At 38.8% G+C, this 22,057-nt stretch overlaps 2 protein-coding genes and 1 pseudogene across 4 annotated transcripts in view; 2 read left to right on the plus strand and 1 right to left on the minus strand.

Annotated features, from left to right (window-relative positions):
* Nucleotides 1-3,535: 3,535 nt before the first annotated feature.
* LOC146706226 (proteinase-activated receptor 3-like) lies at nucleotides 3,536-7,035 on the plus strand (annotated as a pseudogene). Its single transcript, XR_014921470.1, has 2 exons — nucleotides 3,536-3,702; nucleotides 5,614-7,035. The product of XR_014921470.1 is annotated as a proteinase-activated receptor 3-like (transcript).
* Nucleotides 7,036-11,839: 4,804 nt separating this feature from the next.
* LOC146706227 (proteinase-activated receptor 3-like) lies at nucleotides 11,840-14,535 on the plus strand. The gene is made up of 2 exons (XM_085464315.1): nucleotides 11,840-12,024; nucleotides 12,520-14,535. The coding sequence occupies exons 1-2, from the start codon at nucleotides 11,958-11,960 to the stop codon at nucleotides 13,584-13,586; spliced, it is 1,134 nt and encodes a 377-aa protein (XP_085320441.1). The 5' UTR covers nucleotides 11,840-11,957; the 3' UTR covers nucleotides 13,587-14,535.
* Nucleotides 14,536-18,775: 4,240 nt separating this feature from the next.
* Nucleotides 18,776-22,057, minus strand: part of LOC146706228 (synaptic vesicle glycoprotein 2C-like) — a 68,495-nt gene continuing 65,213 nt past the window's right edge. For both annotated transcript variants that reach the window (XM_085464314.1, XM_085464313.1), the window contains exons 11-13: nucleotides 21,766-21,969; nucleotides 21,450-21,609; nucleotides 18,776-20,183 (exon numbers count right to left, since the gene is read on the minus strand). In XM_085464314.1, the coding sequence (XP_085320440.1) occupies nucleotides 20,000-20,183; nucleotides 21,450-21,609; nucleotides 21,766-21,969 (548 nt within the window). In that variant the 3' untranslated portion in view covers nucleotides 18,776-19,999. The remainder of the gene's footprint in view (nucleotides 20,184-21,449; nucleotides 21,610-21,765; nucleotides 21,970-22,057) is intronic.

Raw genomic sequence — 22,057 nt, forward strand, 5'->3', positions numbered from 1 at the left:
TCCCTCACCTTGCCCTCTAGTGACAGTACACAGAATTCCATGGCAGCGGAGTATTGGGCTTACAAGATTTAAATGACACCTGCTGTATGATAGTGTAGTAGTTTGCACCTTTTTAACATCTGGTGTGAAAAATTTGATAAATAAAATATGCAAAACTACCCACTGTGGTAACCCCTTGTAAACAAGGGATACTACTACTACTAGTACTAGTAGTAGCTTCTCTTCTACTGTTATGTAGAAGAGTGCAGATAGACTTTTATATATTCTGTATTACTGGAAATTTTAACCTTTGCAGAAATAGGTGAAAGGTGTTATATTGCTAAAAATCCCTGGACGTCAGAGCCATGGGAAGGTACTTGAAGTTGAGGGTGCTGAAGTAAGAGCGTGCATGTGTTGGGTTGGGGGTACTAATTTCTGAGGTATAAAATATATATAATATATTCCATCTGACCCCACTGGACACAGCAGACAAGGTATTTTATGATACAGCAGCGCAGACACAGAATAATTTTGTTTGCGTACAGCTGACTAGAACCCATCTAAATATGGATATTATTTTAGCCAGCCCAAAAACCAGATTTAGACAGCATACAACATACCCAAGAACTCTTTTGCACTACAGATAGGAATGTGAAATTACAGCTTAATGATGTAGGTGGGTGGTTAAAACACAAACTTAATTTAATAATGGAGTTTGACTAAAGTTTTCTCTTGGGATGTTAGGGTGCCATTAAACATGTTCTTCGTTACTGTCTTTTGAATGTTCTTAATTTATGGTTGTAAGGTACATTTACCTAACGTTTCAAACATCCACCACAGGATGGCAACATCGGGAAGAACAATAGTTACTTCTTCCAGATGTTGCCAAGTGCATCTCTGTCTGTTTTTTGTTTTTTTTCTTTGTGCTGTTTGTTTTATTACACCAGACACAGAGTCTGCAGTCCATTCTCTAGAAAATCTTTAAAAACTAATACACCTACTGGTAGAAAAAAAATAATGAAAGGTCACTGATGAGGGCAGACGGAGCAAGAGACTGAGAGATGGATTGGGGGCATGGCTGCACTGATGCAGATGCAGTGATGCAGATGCTGTGCTGGTCCACCGTGGTGAAGAGAGAGCCAAGTATAAAAGATAAGCTCTCAATTTAGCAAGCTGGCTTGATTGCCGCTAATTCTACGATTAATTAACTTTCAGCGTCCATAGGGTCAGAGTTGAGAAGTAATAATGTACAAATGTGTTATACTTAGAATTTGGGGGTATCTGTACTTTACTTGAGTACTTCTTTTTCTCAAATTTTTTTTATGTTTACCCCCTACATGTTAACACAAATATCTGTACTTTCTACTCCTTACATTTTAAAAATGGGCTTGGTACTTCAGCTTCAACCCTTAAAGGGATGTAAGCCATCCTCATACAAGAATGCTACAGTACACAATGTGAAAACATTCCTACATGGATTACAGTCAGTTACTGCCTTTTCCCATTCTGACAACTCTGTCTGCCAAATATACAGCATAGCCCTACATATAACATACACATGTATGTTTATACTTAATTAACCAGCATCACTACATCCTTAAAAAATGCAAGGTTTTCTTATAACACTAGTTAAAGAAAACTAAATAAATTACAGTACGACCATTCTGGGAGTTTCAACATCCTGGCCATTCATCCATCCATTTTCTTCTTCTTATCCATGGGCCAAATTGTGGGAAGAGCAGCCTAAGCTTAACAGCCCAGACTTCCATCTCCTTCACTCCTTCCCCCTTCTTTACCTCATATGCGGGAACACTAACACGTTCCCAGCATGATGTAAGCTTATAACCAGCTGTTATTGTTATAGCTGTCAGCTGTGTAGAGGATGAGATAATCCATTATATAAAATTTCAAGCACCTAAGCAATATTCTGTCCCTAGTGTCAAGTACAGAGGACTCCATTTCCTTTTATAAGTTGGAATGAGTGAAGAAGCAGCCAGCGCCCAAAGAAACTCTGGAGAACTATCAATTAAGATAATTTTAAAATATTTACAAGGTAGTCTGGCTATTGGAAGAAACATGTTAAGAAAGAGCTTGAATCCTCTACACAGCACTGTAATATGTGTTTATTGTAACGTTATGTGGTTTGATTCACTGCAATGGCCAATTTGTAAAAAGTACTTTTCATGAAAATCGTTGAAGGTAAATTAAGAATAAGACCATGAACAACTGGTAACACCAGGTCATGTATAGATAAACTTTATCATGAAATTCCTTTGCATAAATATAATATGTCATGATTATTAGTTTGCTGTAAATAAATCTTTTGTCCTTTTTTGTTTTGTCATATCAGATAAATGTGTCATATCTGACATATTATGGGCTCCAGCCCCCTGTAGCTCAAATTCTAATTCAAATTCAAATTCAAATTTTATTTGTCACGTACACAGTCATACACAGTACGATATGTAGTGAAATGCTTGGACAACTGCTCGTGACCTAAAGAGAACAAAAAAGGAAAAGGCTATGAATAAGATAGGAAATAAATATGAAAAATTAAAAAGGGTAAATTTAACTAGGAAGGAATAAAATATAAATTAAGGTTAAAAATGAAATAACTGTACAACACAAATTAGAATGAAGGGTAAATTTAACTGGGAAGAATAAGATAAAGATAAATATATAAATTAAAGTTGAAAATAAAATAACTGTACAACAAAATACACAATACACAATATAGAACTATATAAGAATGTATGAAGAAATCTAAATATAAATAAATATATACACAATAACAGCAGCTGTACAAGTATTAACCGGAAATGAAGAATATAGTGACCAGTGTTGTGCAAAACCAAAGTCCAGAAAGTCCAGTGTGTGTGTAAGAACCATATGTGTGGGTCAGTACTGTGTGGTGGTGTGATTGAGAGACCGTATCGCCTGCGGGAAGAAGCTCCTCCTCAGTCTCTCTGTGTTGGTCTTCAGGGAGCGGAATCGCTTTCCTGACCTCAACAGAGAGAACAGTCTGTTGTTGGGATGGCTGAGGTCCTTCACGATCTTCCTGGCCTTGGTCCAGCACCGCCTGCTGTAGATTGAGTGCAGGTCAGGGAGCTCGGAGCGGATGGTGTGCTCAGCTGACCGCACAACCCTCTGTAGAGCTCGTCTGTCCTGCATGGTGCTGTTCCCGAACCAGGTTAAGATGTTTCCCGCCAGGATGCTCTCTATGGTGCATGAGTAAAAGTTCCTGAGCACCTTGGAGGGCAGTTGGAAGTCTCTCAAGCGTCTGAGGTGGTAGGGTAGAGACGCTGTCGGGCCTTTTTCACCACGGTGTTGATGTGACAGGACCATGACAGCTCTGACAAGGATGAGCAAAAGAGGATGGATGGATACTTTCAAGTCACACATTTCTTTCAGATATCTCTGACTGTTACTGAAACGTATGTTAAGCACAGCTCTTATCATATGGAAGGAACAAGTTAATGTTTTGGCTTCCTGATATTGGTCTCAGTTTGAGATATTTTGAGTAAAAGGATGTTGATATCACCTCTGCATGTTGTGAGTCTGAAGACTGGCATTGCATTGCTGAAACAATTGCACGACTGGAAGGAATGTGTAGAAATGTAGATTTGTACATTTCTATTTGAGGGAGAGAGGAACAAAATATGGGGAAGATACTTGTTTTACTTGTTTTTGCTCTCTGCATAAGCGGTACACAGCTGAAAAAAGGTAAGAGAATTTTATAAAAATTTAAGAGCAGATTTAAGTGTTTTTTCATGGAAATTGACAGTTAATCTGATAACTAAACTGCCACAGTTTCATTATTCAGATAAAAACACATGATTTTGCCATTGAATGGTTTATTATAGAATGGTTTTGAATAGTTAGCCAAACATTGCCTTGTGCAGCTCCGTCAGTTTGAAAACTTCCCGTATTTTCTGTCATGCATATTCATCTTTTTTTTTTTTTTTTAAATGACATCAGAAACAGCAGTATGCGACATTACGTGATGGCAGAGCTTCAGTTCATCCTTTGTCATTTTTTTTTTTTTTTTTTTTTTTTTTTTTTTTTTAAATAAATAGGACAGGGGGAATGAATGAGAGAGAGAGGGGGAGAGAAAGAAAGAAAACCAAAGAGGAGAAGAGACGGTGAGAAGGGGGGGGAAGAGAGAGAAAAAAAAAAAAGAACTCCTGGGTCACCTGTATGGAGAAAAAAAAACAAACAAACAAACAAAAAAAACAAACAGAGGAGACAGCAAACAACAAAGAGCAACATAATAATAGAGAAAACAAAGCACCATCACAATAAACTAGCTAGTCATAGATATCAATATTTACTAAATAATAAACGATATTATGCAGCACGCAAGATAGACAGCGCACAATGTGCTTTGAGGCAGCAGCCAAGAAAGCTTTAGTCCGTGTCTGTGAATACCCATGTGTGCATACCTGTGTGGATCAGCATGCTTGCATTCCAAAGGTTTCTCCATGTAATGATCTGCTAGGGAGTGTGGGGGGGCCACAGCCCCGTCCTCCAGGGTGTGAAGCGGGTATGGAGGAGATCAAAACTCCAGACATCCAGAGGCCCCCAGAACACAAGAGACCATGGAAGACCAACAGAGGGGCAGCCGCGCCACTGTCCCAGTAAGAGCTGAGGAGAGTCCCAGATGAGGGCTCGCCCAGCAGCCGCGGAGCAGAAGTCAGGGGGAGTTGCAGTGACGCGCCCGTGAGCTCCGCCGGCCCCCAGCTGCGCCTGAGTGACCGAGCCCTAGGCCGAGAGGCCGGGGGCACCCCACCTCCAAAGGGGCCCGAGCGAGCCCCAGGCCCCGACAAGCGGCCGCCAAGGAGTGAGCCGGTGTGTACCCGGACGCCCACCCCCAGACACAAAGAACCACCAACACACCGACACCTGAGGGAGTCCGCCACCGGCAGGGGAAGTGGTGGTGGGTGGAGATAGGCCTCCAAACCTTGGAGGGCCTGAGGTGTCCCCAGAGAGGTGGCGTCTGATACCCAACCTGACATATAGACACAGACATACAGGCACACACAGACACAAACATCCATTCCCACCCTCATGCTCTCATATGCACTCACTCCACACTCAACCAACGTGGAGACAGACATAAAGAGACGCTGTACACACAATCACACTCCCCAAGCGTACTCTACAAACCGGGTCTAGGTACCCTTGCCCCTGGAGGGGGGAATTGCACCCAGACCCAGGTGGTGTTACCCTTTTCCCTGCGGTGGGGAGAGGCAGACCACCCCGACTCCGCAGCAGCAGGGAGGCCCCACACCCCAGACCGCAGTCGGACGGCCAACTCCTCCTACTAGCCCTCCCGCTCCAGCAGGCCGCAGAGAATGGGGGTGGGAGAAGACTCCAAACCTCCCTCCACCCGCTCATTGTAGTGTTGATGCATATGTGTTCTAAGGTGCAATTAAAACCCAGGAGGGCATGCATGCATATTCATCTTTGATTTTTCAAGCGCAGAAAAAACAAGCGTGGCACTGAAAACGGTTTTCTATTAACAAAATATATCAGTACATATGTTGGTACAAATATATTTGAAAATCATTTATATTTTGAATGTAACTTTCATTTTTGTATTGTTTTTTTGGTTTTTGTTTTTGTTTTTTGCAGGACAAAAGACACGGAGGGAGCAGAAAAACAGCTCTGAGGTTGTTTTTCCCATGCTCAGAACATTTAAAGGGGCCCCAGTCATTAACATCCAGCCCTTCGTAAATGGGACTCAGGCTTCCTTTCTAACTTATTCCCCTCCAGCTCTGAACTTGCTCAACAACAGCACAGTGCGGTACCTCGGTGGTTCTCTGAGCACCCGAGTCATTTCCATTATTTACACGTTGGTGGTTACAGTTGGGATTCCAGCCAACGTCAGTATCTTGTGTTTGCTAGTGACTAAAATCCGAAAGGTGTCTTCTGCCATCCTCTACTGCAGCCTGGCTGTCTCCGACCTCTTCCTCCTCCTCTCCCTCTTCTTTCCTCTCCATTCCTGTACAAAAGTATGCCCAAGAGAATGTGCGCTGCCTGGGTGAGCCTGGCTCTGTGGGGGGTGTTTGGTGTCGCCATCATCCCAGAGCTCATCATCCAGCAGAGCTACTGGCTCCCTCAGCTCAACCGCACAACCTGCCATGATGTGTTGCCCCTGGATCACAGCTCTCACATGTTTCTGCTCTACTATCACCTGATTCTTATTGTCTTTTTTCTTGTGGTGCCTCTGGTTGTTATAGCTGTGTGTTTTGCCCGAATCATCAACAAGCTCACAAGGTCACATTTTGACTGGGTGACGTACATCAAAGCAAGCACACTGGTGTTTAGTATCTTCCTGGTGTGCTTTGTCCCCCCTGGAGTCCTACACTTTGTCCATTATGTCCAACTGTTTGTGGATGGAACAGAAACTTTGTATGTGTACTTTAATGTGGCAGTGTGTTTGTGCTGTGTCCATACCTGTCTGGATCCCTTCCTTTTCCTTTTCATGTCCAAGGCTGCACAGTCTAGGTTTCATTTTAAAACTTTCAAGAGAAAGACACTGAGCAGTGTCTTGTTAACACGTAACACGTAGACTAAGGGTTAGCAATAAGTAATTATGACTTTTTATTTTTGTAGCCAATCATGAGGAAAATGATTCTCCTTGGTTGCTATCCAAAGAGAAATCAAAAATACCTATTCTATTCATTTAAAACTTGCAGTTTACCTGAACCTGATTTTATCTTTGTTTAGTTTATGTGTGTGAGACACATATACAATTGGATATTAAAAAAGAAAGCACTAACAGGCCAATTTATTAAGAACAGCTTACTAGTACTGAAATTGACACCATTTTGCCTCCAGAACGCCTTTAATTCTTCATGTAATATGTTCTGCAAGGTGCTGAAAACATTCCTCAACAATTTTGCCTATATTGACATGAAAGCATTATGCCGTTGCTACAGATTTCTCAGCAGCACATCCATGATGCATGATGTGATTAGCCAAGAAGTTATCTATTGCTATTAAAAACTATCACAAATCAATCAACATGAGTGACCTAAATCTTGCTAAGAGTAAACCTAACTTGATAATATACTTGTTTTGTTGCATAAATAATAAAGAAAATATCTGAAACGTTTATTCCAGAAAAGAGTTTTTGTGGCATTTTCTTCTTTTCCCTCCACATTCTAAAGCTATGAAATCACAATGACATGAAGGGTTAGCTGCAATGTTGATCCTGGATGAACATTATTAGGATGGAATGCCACTGTGTGAAAACATGTGAACTGTAGTCTCAGTTGTACACACAATAAACACTGCTGTGTGATTAGATGTTAAGATAACACACTTATTTTGCAGGCAAAAATCAGCACACTTAAATTTCCTCTTGCTTACTTTGGCTCTATAACTAGCACATGATGTTTATTTTCTGAGTCTATAATACTAAAGGCCTTCCTGATGAACACTTCTGATGTCGCATTGAGGCTCATAGTTTAAAATTTGTACATTAAATTATGTGAAAAAGCATAATCTTTCTACATGTTGGTCTATAAATTGTGTTTAGGAGAAAAGGTTGTGGGAGTCACAAAAGCTGTTTGGGGGAACAAAAGTATAACAGCTGAAAAGGAGCAGCTCTACACCTTTAAACTAAACCTGGAGAGGAAAGGATTACTGAAGCAGGTCAGTAATCCTGACTGTGGTGTACCTGGGTCGTAGTACAGAAATCCTATTCCCAGCTCTTAGTATGCTGACGATACAAATAAATTGTTGTTTAACCTACAGTATTATATTCTAGAAATCACACCTTTGTTGTGGGTGTCCTGTGAGGACAATGTACATATAAAAAAAATCAGAAAAACAGGTCTACATCTTGAATTTTCAAAAAGTGTATTACAATACTAATAGAAAAATCCGATGAATTAAAAGGCTGGGTATTACATGCTGTCAACATGCATGGGGGCAATAAATATATGAATGAAAAATGAAAATGAAAGCTGCAAAACAGCTCAGGCAAGCTTATTATTATTAGGTAATATTATATTATTAATAATGAAATCGTAATATTATATTATATTATATTATATTATATTATATTATATTATATTATATTATATAAAATTACTTATATTATTAAGTAATTTCCATATTTGTTAATCTGAAAGTGCTGTGAGCGTGCACCTGATCAACATGCCTGTTTTATTAGACTAGACATGATCATATTATTATTATTAACTTTTTTTTTTCAAACTCCATCTTCTCTGCATCACAAATGTCGACCGAGGTGGTTAGCAAGACGAAATTGTCATGATGCTAAATCACTAAAGCTCATTTAATTAATTGCTAACAACTGATGCCATAACTGTGAAAGCTGAGCTGGCCTCTCAGCTAGCCCAGCTTTGTTAACAGGACACGGACACGCCCTCAGAGAAAGAGAAGACTGCACTTTATTATGAGATGAAATAAGCGCAGCTTTCAACAGCAATAATCAATTGTGGCCACAAGTCAGCAATAATGTAAAAGATGACGACAGCGGGGTCTGAGATTAAAGGAGAGAGAGATCCCTTCATGTGAAGAAGGATAGCCTCCTGTGACAGACTGAATGTACTATCAAGCGAAAGCCAATCAGAGTGCTCCCTGCTGGCACGAGGAGACTACTAGTGGAAAGGGATCATGGTGGAAAGACTGTAGAGCAGGGATAGGCAACTCCAGGCCTCAAGTGCCGGTGTCCTCCAGGTTTTAGATCGCACCCTGGGTTAACACACCTGAATCAAATGATTAGTTCATTACCAGGCCTCTGGAGAACTTCAAGAAATGCTGAGGAGTCATTTAGCCCTTTAAATCAGCTGTGATGGATCATGGACACATCTAAAACCTCCAGGACACCGGCACTCGAGGCCCTACCCCTACTGTAGAGCTAAAGTGTTAGTTGGGGGGGGGGTTCATAAATTTTGTCCAGAATGTGTGCGTGCAGACAATCAGTAAATAAATTCATACTGTTTTCGTGATAGCATAGTTTGGTGCAACTTTCCACGTGGTCACTGTTGTTTATATTTGCGTCATCGGACAGTTTACTACTTTGTGTGCTGAGGTTTGAACAACCTCATATGAGTTGCACCGTTTGGTGAATACTTTGTGACTTTATTGTTGGTTCACTGTGTAGACATATAGAACTTTCTATATGTTAGTACATATAAATAGTATGTTTATTTTAAGTATTAATTTCTGGCGTTATGTTTGAGAAATAAGCAGTCAGAAAAATAAAATCATGTCCAAATAGACGTTACATTGCAGGTTTATACAGAAAATATTTATCTGTTTATTATTAGGTCATTTATTCCTTGTTACAGAACCACGCCCCTCTACATAGAAACAACAGCACAAGTAATTTATTTTTTATACTTAATTTCAGTAAGCTGCATTGTAACCAATGCCCCCTGGTGGCTACATTTTTTTATTTATCATTCACCAAATATATTCTTTAAATCTACTGCGGTACTTTAGTACGTCTAAAATTTAAGTTTATTTATAATGGCATTTTATAGATATTACCATGATTTTTTTGGCCACAAACAAATTTCTGATGTTGTCATATCCGTCTTACTTAAAAAATGAGTAGTCTGAGGGTTTGTGTGAACAAAGTGACTTAAAATCAAGTCATACTAATACACAACTATATTTTTATAACAAATCTAAAGGACTTTAAATAATTGGTTAATCAAATTATTAGTCTTTGAAATTATTCCTTTTAACAGCCCAATACGAGTAGGTGGGCATGTATTGTGTAGCTTCATGTTTACCATTCTCTTCATTATTTGAGCCTTCAAGGGTGCTGTTATGATTTGGCGCAAATACATGAAGGTTATAAATTCTTTGTTAGTTCTTTTCTGGAAGTTTTAAAGTTAAACTTTTTGTCATTAGAAAATAGAAACAGAAAGTAACACAATGCGACGACACAGGAAAGATGCAGTTATTTTAGGCATACCACTTGCACCACTTTTAAGAAAAGAAGGCGGGGGATCATGCTTAGTATGACTATGAAAAAAGCTATTTCTGCCTACGTCACCACTGTTCGTGGTAGACAAAATGGGTGATATTTAACTGGTCGCAAATGACTTGTAATGACTTGAGGAAGTATTCCTCTTCTGTCCCCTCACGGCCACTTGTGCCTCATGACACTCATGACACATGCATTTAGGTCCTTGGGGGTGGGCATGGTGTCCAGAGGGGGGGGTCTGTTCATTCAGCATCACCACTGGTGCTGGTGCCCACTTCTCAATTTTAAAACAGCCTGTAGACATCGAGGGTCACAGACACACACTATGTTGGTCGGCTGCTGCTTCTAAAAATATCTTGTGTTATTAGTACTGTGTGCTTTTCAGTAACAGTTATTATTTATTCTTTACTATTATTTATGCATATGTAGGTTGTCTCCCTTTCTGTCTCTATCCCTCTTCTTCTCCTCTATTTTTCTCTCCCTCTCCTTCTGTTAAATTCCTTCCCAACTTCTCTTTCTTCTTTTTTCCCATCCCCTAGTGTTGTCTGTTGTAACTATAATAATTCAAAATAAAAAAATCCTAATAAAATTCTAATAAACTATGACTATCAAGTGGAACATTATGCAAAATATCATAATGATCCACTTGGGAAAGTAAATCTGTTGGGCCTTTTTTGGCCTTCAGATAACAATTCTGACTGACACACTGCCGGACAGGAGAAGAGGAAAAAAATGTAAAGAAATGTCTGTGAAGGTTCTCAGTCATCCAGGTCATCGTAGTCAAAGGAGCTTGCAAAGAAAAGCGTTTGGACTTCTTTAAGTTACTTGAAGACGTTTCACCTCTCATCCGAGAAGCTTCTTCAGTTCTAATGTAAAGAAATGTAATTAGTGGAGGATGGTCTCCGACTTTCACTGAAACATAGATTAAACATAACCTGTTAGTCCTCCTCAAGGTTGAAAAGAACATTCTAAAGTTTCCATTAAGTTGACTACAGTGGAGAACATTTGGTTGTCTCAGTTTGAGTCATCTGTGACATTTGGAGTTTGACGTCACAACAGGAAGTTGAGGTCACTGCTGGGGCACAACAGACCCTGATACTGATGTTACTTCTTCCCTCTGATAAAAATATACGCCGAAAACAAGGCCCGGGTCACATCTGTGATCAGCTGGATGTCTACAATAATAAATTATTCTTTGATAAAAGCAGAGAAAATACTCCAACAATCCTTCCACCAGCATGTGTCCTGATCTGTCTTACCCTGATCACTTTCAAGCATATTAAGTTTCCTGTAAATGTAAAAGTGAAATGTAAATAACATGTCAAAAACACAGAACTTAAACTGCAGTAACAGAAACCTTCTTAAAGGTTTCTGAACCAAAATGAGTAATGTTTTTAGTAAGCGTACCTGTACACAAATAGCTGCAGAAAAGGAAGGGAAGACAAAGCTGCTCGTGTTGAGGCAGGCTTATCATCTTCACACAGGCATTTCCTTGACTCACCAGTTTTTCCTTTTTCTGTGTGTTACCTCTCTTCATAGCTCCAAACTTAGGCATCATATAACTTGCAGCACTAGGAGAACTGTGTGAAAATGTATATCTGAACATTTCTATTTAAGACAGTGAAAATGATACACAATACACACGGGAAAAACTGCGCAGAAAGTTCTGAGTAAAGTACTGAGATATCAGGTAAAAAGTGGGTCAGTATTTGTTTTGGCAAAGATACAGCAACAATAAAATAGTTTTCAGACAAGACAGAGTAGGGAAGTGAAAACCATTGTCCTTCATATTCAAAACGAAAGCAAAGATATTTTGTTTTGATACTGTGTTGGGTGAACGTGTGATTTTTTTTTTTTTCTTACAAGGGTCGGCTTTCAAGTTCCTCCCACAGAGCTAACTGAGCGAAGCAGACTGGGGTGACAGGGAAAAGCAGTGATAACAAACAAAGAAGAGGCTTGCTAGTGACTCTTAAGCTGGGAGCCGATCAACAAGAAGAAAAATATGGGGAAACTACTCCTGGTTTTCTTCGTTTTTGTCCTCTGTATAAGCAGTACACAGCAGAAAAAAGGTAGGAGAAGCTTGTCAAAATTCAACAACAGCTTTAAGTAACAGTTTCATGGACTTGAGAGATAATCTAAAACATCTGGCGGTGTTGCTGAGGGTTGAATGACTGTTTGGTAAAAACTGGCTGAAACAGGATTTGAAGCAGATTCATGACCCTGAATTATTTATTATACATATATATACTTTGAATAGTTAATATTTCAATATCTTGACATCATATTCTCCAGCTATTTCAGTGAGAGGATTTTTTTTGTGTTTTCTGAGTTTCCTAATCATTATTTGTTCGTGGAATTTAAGTTAGATGAAAGTGTTTTGAGAGCATTTGGCTACAGATGAAACTAAATATCTAAATACCTAGCACATTGTATAGATACTTTGAACCAGTATATTTGAAATCTATGTTGGTACAAATATATTTGAAATTCATTTACATTTTGAATGACCTGCAGTAACTTTCATTTTTGTATTGTTTTTTGGTTTTGTTTTTTGTTTTTTGCAGGACAAAAGACATGGAGGGAGCAGAAAAACAGCTCTGAGGTTGTTTTTCCCATGCCCAGAACATTTAAAGGGGCCCCAGTCATTAACAATCAGCCCTGTGTAAATGGGACTCAGGCTTCCTTTCTAAATTATTCCCCTCCAGCTCTGAACTTGCTCAACAACAGCACAGTGCGGTACCTCGGTGGTTCTCTGAGCACCCGAGTCATTCCCATTATTTACATGTTGGTGGTTACAGTTGGGATTCCAGCCAACGTCAGTATCTTGTGTTTGCTAGTGACTAAAATCCGAAAGGTGTCTTCTGCCATCCTCTACTGCAGCCTGGCTGTCTCCGACCTCTTCCTCCTCCTCTCCCTCTTCTTTAAGGCTCACTACCATTTCCATGGAAACCACTGGGTTCTCGGAGAGACTGCTTGTCGAGTTGTTACGGCATGTTTCTACGGCAATCTCTACTGCTCGGCCATGACGCTGGCTTGCATCAGCATCAAGCGCTACCTTGCTGTGGTGTACCCATTCCTGTACAAAAGTATGCCCAAGAGAATGTGCGCTGCCTGGGTGAGCCTGGCTCTGTGGGGGGTGTTTGGTGTTGCCATCATCCCAGAGCTCATCGTCCAGCAGAGCTACTGGCTCCCTCAGCTCAACCGCACAACCTGCCATGATGTGTTGCCCCTGGATCACAGCTCTCACATGTTTCTACTCTACTATCACCTGATTCTTATCATCTTATTTCTTATGGTTCCACTTGTGGTTACAATTGTGTGTTTTGCCCGAATCATCAACGAGTTAACAAGATCACACTTTGACTGGAGAATGTACATCAAGGCCAGCTCACTGGTGTTTAGTATCTTTCTGGTGTGCTTTGTACCCTCTGGAGTCCTACACTTTGTCCATTATGTCCAACTGTTTGTGAATGGAACGGAAACCCTGTATATGTACTTTAATGTGGCAGTGTGTTTGTGCTGTGTCCATGCCTGTCTGGATCCTTTCCTTTTTCTTCTCATGTCCAAATCTGCAAGCTCCAGGCTTTACTTCATGTCTTTCAAAGGCAAGACGCTGAGCATATCTTTCTAATAGAAACCTGTTTAACAGTGTTAAAAAGTAAGTGATCATATTTCTTATTTTTGTGGATGATAATGAGAGAAATGTTCTCCTTGGCAGGAATCCAAAGAGAGATCAAAAGCACATGATTTTTCATTTAAAACTATAAATGGATTTCATCATTGTTGTATTAACCTTATTCTATGAGTCATAATTGTTGTTTTATTATAAAAGTTCTGTTTTTGTGACACCCACACACAAAACGTAACTCCTATATTTAAAAACTAGAAAACAATAAGAAACTTGAAAGTGTAAAAGAAAAAAGAAAAGAAATGTATACGTACATAATACATTTTCCTGTTTAATGACAGTAGTGGCAGCAAGATTTACAGCATGTAGGGTCATTTTATGCTTACTGTAATTCACAAGTTATTTGAAAAGATGCAGTGCAATGATACATAAAATATGAGTTTTAGTGTCTGCCATTTGGTTGCTATTATAATAGTATTTTAGTAAAGCTACTGTAATCGGCATAAACAATTCATTAGAGTAAAATGCATCTACATATGTTCATGTTCCCTGAATTTCATTTTTCTCTCTACAGTGTTTACAGTAATTTCCCTACTATCCTCTGTTGTGTAACTACCCTGAAGATTTGAACTGGAAGTTAATGTCATGATGGGCTTTAGCTAAAACATAGCTGTGTGTTTTTATGTCAATTTGTATATGTATATAGTATATGGATGTACATAGAAGATGAAAGGATGTATATTATTTTTTAAATTAAATAATAAATATAATTAATAAATGTGTCAAGTAAGAATACTATACATCTATACTTAAAAAAAAGATTTCATAACCTTTTTGAACTTTTACAGTAGTATATAACTATATTCTATACATTTCTGTATCTCCGGCTTTCCTGTGAACTTTTCAAAGATATCATCAGTTATTAAACTACTCTACTTCTCTCTGCTCTCTACCACTGACTTGGTATTTCCTAACCAGCCTTTGACAGGATGTAGAGTAAAGTGACACTGACGAGTGGAAAAGTCTACTGTCCGTCCGTCACGTCACACTGGGGTAGTAAAAAAAGAAAGCACTATGTTAAAATTTTGTCTATGACTCACTTCTGGCTGTAATTGACATTAATGATAAGACAGTTTACTGAGATTAATCTTTATTCTTTATTAAAGATTCTTTGACTGTGTATTTGAATAAGGGCAGGCAGAGAGAGTTGCATGTTTTGGTAAATTTAGTATGAATGGCACCATCTGCTGGTAAAAATGAAAGTTCAACAGCTGCTCAAATGAAACTCTTTATTCAATATGTAGATACCAGAGGAATCCACCTTTACACTGTATTCACTAGAGCTTTTTATCAGCCTTATCAAAATAAATCATGTCAAGGTCAGATTTTTATCTTTACACACACACCTGCACATGTAGTTTGACAGCAGAGCTTTTCAAATCTGAAAGTCTCAATGGTGGCACTTTAATTCCTGCTCCAGTGACAATAATGACTAATCTAACTCGAAATCACCCGAAAAACAGATCTGACAACCCCTGCTGGAGGTCAGTTTGTAGTAAATACAATCATCTCATCACTAGCATGCCCCTTCACAATGACGCAGAAGAACAATTCAGTTTAAGGAACACCTGTCCACAACAAACCTGACAACACACGAGAATGATACATTCACCTTTAACCCGGGAATCACATCTGTTAACCTCCACAGAGGAACAGCAAAGACACCAAAATGGCATATAGCACACAAAACAGAGGGACTTAACAAACATGCAGGGTTTCAGTCTGGAAACTGTGATGTACAGTATAACAAGTTGGTTCAGCACAAGTGGAAGAGCGAAGGAGAAGCCACAAGGCAAGGCCGAGGACAGACAGAGATAAAGCATCAAACACAGGAAAGCAGATTCATATCTTGAAACAGCTGCAGTCCATTTATATTGGTAGAAAAAGGAAATAATTGGTCAATAATAGGTCCTTTACTACCAAAACTAAGATATATGTGAGAAACATAATATAACATTCAATAACAGTATCACCAAAGCTGACAAAAATTATGAAATTCCAATGATTTTTTGTATGATGGAACTAATGCAGAACAAACTACAAGTTTATGTTTTACAAATGACCTAATGTGTGTTAACATCAACTCATTAGCACTAAAGCAGGAGGTTGTTCAAGCATATAAGTCACAAAAAATAATGTTCTACAAATAACTTTTTTATTTATTTTATTAGATATCCCTCTCTGAGGTCACTGTAGTTTTGTTTGTGGTGCTCACAGTGCTGAAAAGTGTGATTTGTAAATATTTCCAAATATATAACATGTGTTTCCTTTGCAAATTAGGAAAGAAATACTGTTGAATCCGACTTCCATGGATTATTCAAAAATAACTAGCATTTCAGGATAAACTTTACTGTTGACTCCCCCCAGTGCTTGATTTTGGGATGACCAAAGGTGAACCAAAGTTAGGCCCAAAGTTGGTCCACTTTGGATCAAAGTGACTTCTTTGGTCCAGACTGAAATATCTCATTGTTCATGTTCCCCAGAGGATATATCCTACTTAATAAAGCAGTTCATTAATTTTTCTCCATATCTTTAATTAGCTAGATGGTTATTTTTGTCTTTTATGACATTCACCTCCAAAAGACACCATCCTTGTCTGCACTGCACTACAAAATATTTATGCTAGCACAGGAAACGCACATGCTAGCTTAGCCAGCATGATAGTGCAAGGCTGCAAAGGCTAAAGAGCCTTTAAAATCTTAAATAAGTGAGCATCACAAACAAATTGAATTTGCAATCTTACCATGTTTTTGTTTTCTTGTTTTGTTTTCTTGTTTTTTTAGAATTTGAGTGACTTGGCCTTTTACACATGGCTTTTAGTTTCAATTCATGATATAAATCAAAATGTAAAAACCTCAGTTCCTTGGTTTAAGAAAAAAATTAGAAAAAAATATCTGTCCACATAGTGTTAGTCTAGATATACATGCAATAAACTTACAGTCGTAGTCAAAAAGTTCTATATAGTCATCACAGGCATCAGTGTCATCTTGTGGGCTTTTAATGAGTTCTCTGAACTGTCCTTTTTTTTCCAGGATGTAATAATTGTGCAGCATACAATTCTTTAGTCCTTTAAAACACAAAGATTGGGCGCACAAGTTTGAATTTGTTTTGGATATTTGGTCAAATGTTTTTTAGCAAGTTATACCTCGACTAGAGGCCTTTGTTAGCCATGAACAAGCTTCTGTGGTTAAGAAATAAGTTAGAATGTTCAGGAAGTCTGAAATCAAAACTGCTGGAACACTAGCATCACTGTCCACATTGAAGCCAGTTTTATATCACCATGGCCTGAGAGGTTGTGGACCAAGAAAGAAAACCCCTGAACCAAAACTGACACCTTCAAGCTTGAAAGTTTTATGGTCAGATGAGACAAAGACTGAGCTGTTTTGCCACAATGACAAGAGGTATGTTTGGAGCAGTAAACATGAGGCTTTCAAACCTAAGAACACTGTACCAAATGGCAAGCATGGTGGTGGCATCATAATCCTCAGGGGTGGTTTTACTGCCAGTGTACTGATAGAGTGTGCGGTGGATGAAATAATAAAAAAGAGAGATTACCTCAAAATTCTTCAACTACAGCTGAGATCAATAGCTAGGTGGTTAAAACTGGGGGACAACTAGGTGTTCCAACAACATAATGACCCCAAACACACATCAGAGCTGGTTTTGGAACAGTTTAAGCTTGCTAACATTATTCTTCTGAAATGGCCTTCCCAACTAACCAATTTAGATGAACCCTGACACTTCTGCTAAGAACAGTGGTCAAATGTCCAACTAGAATTATGCCAGAAGCTTGTTGATGGTTACTAAAGTGGTTGATTGAGTTACAAATTGTTAACAGTCATTTAACCAATTTCAGGGGTGTATATAAATCTGTGTGGATTTGACAATAAAATAAATTCACCTCGTGTAGCCAATTCTTATTTTTAAAGTAAATAAAGATGTGTGCGGTACAATCATTCCAACCTGAAAAAAGAACCATTCAAAGAAATCATTAAAAGCCCAAATTCACCATGATATTCGTGGCCATGACGAGTGTATGCAACCTTCTGATCACAGCTGTACATACAGAGAGAGAGAGAGAAATACACACACACAGGTGTGCTCACTGCAGTATCAAGAGATAGGAATGAAAAAAGCAAGATAGAGCAGCAAAGCTTCCAGCAAGGTTTGGAAGGAGAGGTGGGCTTGACGGTAAGAGAGGCACAACATCTGAGAAAGGCCTTTGAGTTTCAGGCGGAGCAGCAGCAAGGCAGGAACAGAGTGAAAAGACAGACAAAGTGACACTATGAAGAAACCAGGACAATGAGACAGATAGAGAGGGGGAAAAGACTCTAAACATAATTTGATACCAACAGAAGTTTCCTACAGTATAAATTCTTTTTGGCAGATGAAATTAAAAGAAAGAGCAAAGCCCTTCATGGTGAACTAAACAATACCAACATGAGAGATGCAGAGAGGAAGCATTCAGACAAAAGGATTCCAGGCCCAAAAAAGTCTCTTACTGTAAAAAGCAGAAAATGTAAACTTCTTTTCACTTTAGAAATGTAGCTGCTGAAGTTGCCAGTTTGGACTAAACTACTATGTATATCATTATTGATTTTTATGGCCTTGTCATTTTTGCAAATTGCAGCAAAAGGCTTAAGTATCATCAACCTATTTTATCAATGGAGTGAAAATTGTAGGAGCAAAGTTCAAACACAGTAAATCGCCACCCAAAAAACAGAAAAGCACATTGGTAAAGCAATGAATGAGACATAAATTAATAAATAAATAATAAAACAGCCTGTCTAATTATAAACACTTGATAAATAATTTTTAAGCAAGCCAACATTGCCAACTTTCAAGTTTTGACTCAAAACAATACCTCTTTCCCCATCCTGGTGCTATATGTTGATCACAAATTTGCTTTAGGTTTATTTATGAAATTTAATGATTTTATAATGAACACTGAAGATCCTAACCATGTCCAATGATAACTGTACCTTATACCATTAAAAGTGTTTTCATTGTTACTGGTCATAGTTACTGTAATGACTATAGCATGAGATATGAGCAAATAATATCCCAAGGGGCCAATAAATAAATGGGGACTATTTTGGAGGCTTACATAAATAAGCTGAACTCAGTTATGCTCACAATTTAATTTTATATCTTTATAAACTCAACCCTTTACAAGAGGGTAACAGCTCCTGTAGTTAAGTCACGCATTGATACATGAAAAAGATTACTGCTACAGAAAGCAACTGTGGACAATATCTACAATAAATAAACGAATAAAAATAAAAACTTTAGAAAACAGATGAGACTTGTACACACAGTAAATTAAAAATGTCCTAATGGCTATAATAGAGAAGGCTAAACAAGTAATTAAACTGCAGCATGAAAACTGTGACTGTGTGTGACATTACCTGTCTGGAAAAAAGTAGAGGATAATATGCTGACAGATCTTTATCACTTGTGTGTCATGTTCATGAATGTTCATGCTCATATGGATCCTTCGGTTATATAACATTTACAAATTTAAGCAAAAAGTCAGTGGGAAGACTCCTATAAACAGCTGAAAGCAATAAACTGAACTCAATAAACTGAACTCCTGTGCTCAGCATTTTGTGCAGTCATTGTGCATGAAAGGTCTTCAGTTATTTTGGACTGTGTGTCCTTTTGCTGACTAAGGGCAAGCAAATTATTGACCAGCATGAGCCACACAAGGTAGAGCCTCAAAGCAAGTGTCTCATGCCAAAACCTTGACAGTTGGCAAACCTGAGCTGCTGCTGGTGGCTTCAAATGCACATGTAAACAAAAACGTCACACATTTCCTTTAATCAGCATACAACTGATTGGAACTCGGAAGGGGAAGGTTGCTAGAAACCCAAGCCTTTTGCAGCTTTGGCACATGCATTTGTGGGCTGCATGTGTGAAACCGCCCACTGTAGTGCTGAGCTGCAATGAGCTGCTGTTATAAAGACTTTAATCACCGCTGATAAATTTAGCTTGCTTCTGAAAAGCTTTTTTTTCCTCCAAATTCCTGCAAGAATGCCAATAGCTCTGGTAAAAAGCCACTGGCATAACATTTGATATTCTAAATGAAGCTCCTCTGTACACCTACTGCTCTGCAAAACTGCATTTCATTATCCTAATTTACCAGGTATTTCTCTCAGAAATAACAGAATAATAAAACTCATCATGAATCTGAGTTTGTGAACATATTCCGCATATCTTATGGAAAAAAAGTAAATAAAAAACAAACTGCAAAGCGCATTTCAAAAATATTTTAACAAATCACTTTCTGTAAATATGTTGCTATTCAGTAAACTGAGAAAATACCTGGTAAACAACATACTGTTCTGTGGTGAGGTTTACATGAGGACATTGGCACGTGTGTCTGGCAGTCGGAGCCCCACTAGCCCGCCGCCAACCAACACGGATGATGCCAGCAGAATGGGAATGGCCTTGGTGATGCCAACCAGAGAGCCAAAGATCAGGTTGCCCAGCACCGCTGCCAGCTTACACATAGCATTACAGAAGCCAAATCCTGTGCCCCTACAGACAAAGAGGAGAAGAGGGTTACAAATGTACAGTAAGTATGTCTCATTTGTTTCTTAACAACGTGAAACACCATGTTTTCTTAAAAATGCTGCTGCAAATATCCCAAATGTGCAGAAATTTAATTTCTATTCAGTTCTTGCTGTAGTCAAGGGCACCAGAAGAACTTTTGATTACTAATACAAAATCAAATCTCCTGATTGCCACCAGTTTAGAGAGCCAGAAAAAGCTGTAGATAATACAGAAGCCTTGGCATGTTTTTTACTATAGTTCATAATAAAAACTGACATGAGCCCTGAAACACAGTTTCTGATGCAATTTCTGCACCGGGTGTTTTATATGCCTTTGCTGTGTCTAACGTCTTGACCTCCAAATATGGTCTATGCAGCTTGATGTGGCTTCTATGAAAAGCATGGCTATTTCAAGGGATGGAAAGTTGAGAGACACTTCTGACACACATCATGGTGCATCTCATAGATTTGCAAGTTTCGTCTTGAGTATGGGCTCTCCATTTAGGCTCACATTAGTTGGTTTTTGCAGTGACGGGAAATAATAACTCCCTTCTGATATCTTCAACCTAAAGTAATGAACCTGTTTTGAAAATTTAAGTAGTAAAAAGTAGAGGTATTTACTGTATGTTAAACTGTAGGGAGTACAAATGATAAGTTGTCAGAAAAATAAATGCTCAAATAAGGGTGCCTGAAAATTCAACTTAGTACAAATTACAAAGTATTTGTACTTCTTTATGTCCAACCTGTGTCTAGAATTAAACAGTCGACTGTCGTGACAAAAAAAAAAAAACTTCCAGTACTGTGAAGTGACATTACAGTCTGTGAATGGGTCAGACTTTGGCTGTGAATGTCCTCAGTGTTTCACTAATAAAAGGTTTGAGGTTGCTACTTATCAAAGTAAATTTGAAATTATTTAACACTCCCAAAACTTCCCAACTTTGAAGCAGTGCTATAGCACAGCACTGCTTAGTTTTATTCAAAGATCAAAGCAAAACTTCCAAGCATGAGGAAAAACTCGATTTTTTGTTTTGTTGTTGTAATGTTTCTTGGCCTTAGGCCTCTGCAAGACTAGTTCTTGAAAAGTCTTGAAAAACAAGAAATAATAAAGACGTGTTCTTCTTTATCTTTCTTTCATATGGGGGAACTGACAAGACAAAATTTTGCACAAATATTGGTTTGCTCAGTGATAAAGCACAGAGCCACACTATTTCCTGTATTCTAAGTTAGTATATGCAGTAAGTGCACCACTCACCTCCTGTCTGTTGGGTATAGTTCAGTGGTGACCACATCCAGGGAGTTCCAGGCGGAGATACTGAGGCCGTTGTAGAGACAGAGCATGAAGATCATCATTGACTCGCTGGTGCCAAACCAAAGGAAGAAGCAGCTGATGCCTGATAGCACCATGGAACCTCCTGCAGAGCACAGCATGAGCTTTACATCTTAAACTTGAAATAACTTCATTCACGTCACTAGAGGTCACTGCAGGCACAAAAGCCAACTGCACATGACACTAGAACAGCAAGGGGAAAAAATTGCTATTCATATCCCACATCGAAAGGAAATCCTACCTAACATGCTTAGGCGTCCTATTTTGTCCATGAGGAGAGCAGAGACAATGTTTCCAGGAAGCACAGCCAACGTTCCCAGGAAGTTGACAAAATAGACCCAGTAGGCACTGTAATCGTCATCAAATGTCATCTGACAGCCTGTCTTGTTGTGGTGAAAAGAGCTGTTGATCACCCTTGAATTTGTCAGCTTGGTGTCATCAATATCTGTAAATGTAGAAGATAAAAAGAAAGGTTTTACATGTTGACCCGGGATTAAAAGTTTGTATCTGACTGTCACCTTCTACTACCACTT

This window comes from Copadichromis virginalis, linkage group LG7, assembly GCF_057382275.1.
Source record: "Copadichromis virginalis isolate Kocher_CV1m ecotype Utaka linkage group LG7, C_Virginalis_male_GT1.1, whole genome shotgun sequence".
Taxonomy (NCBI): Eukaryota; Metazoa; Chordata; class Actinopteri; order Cichliformes; family Cichlidae; genus Copadichromis; species Copadichromis virginalis.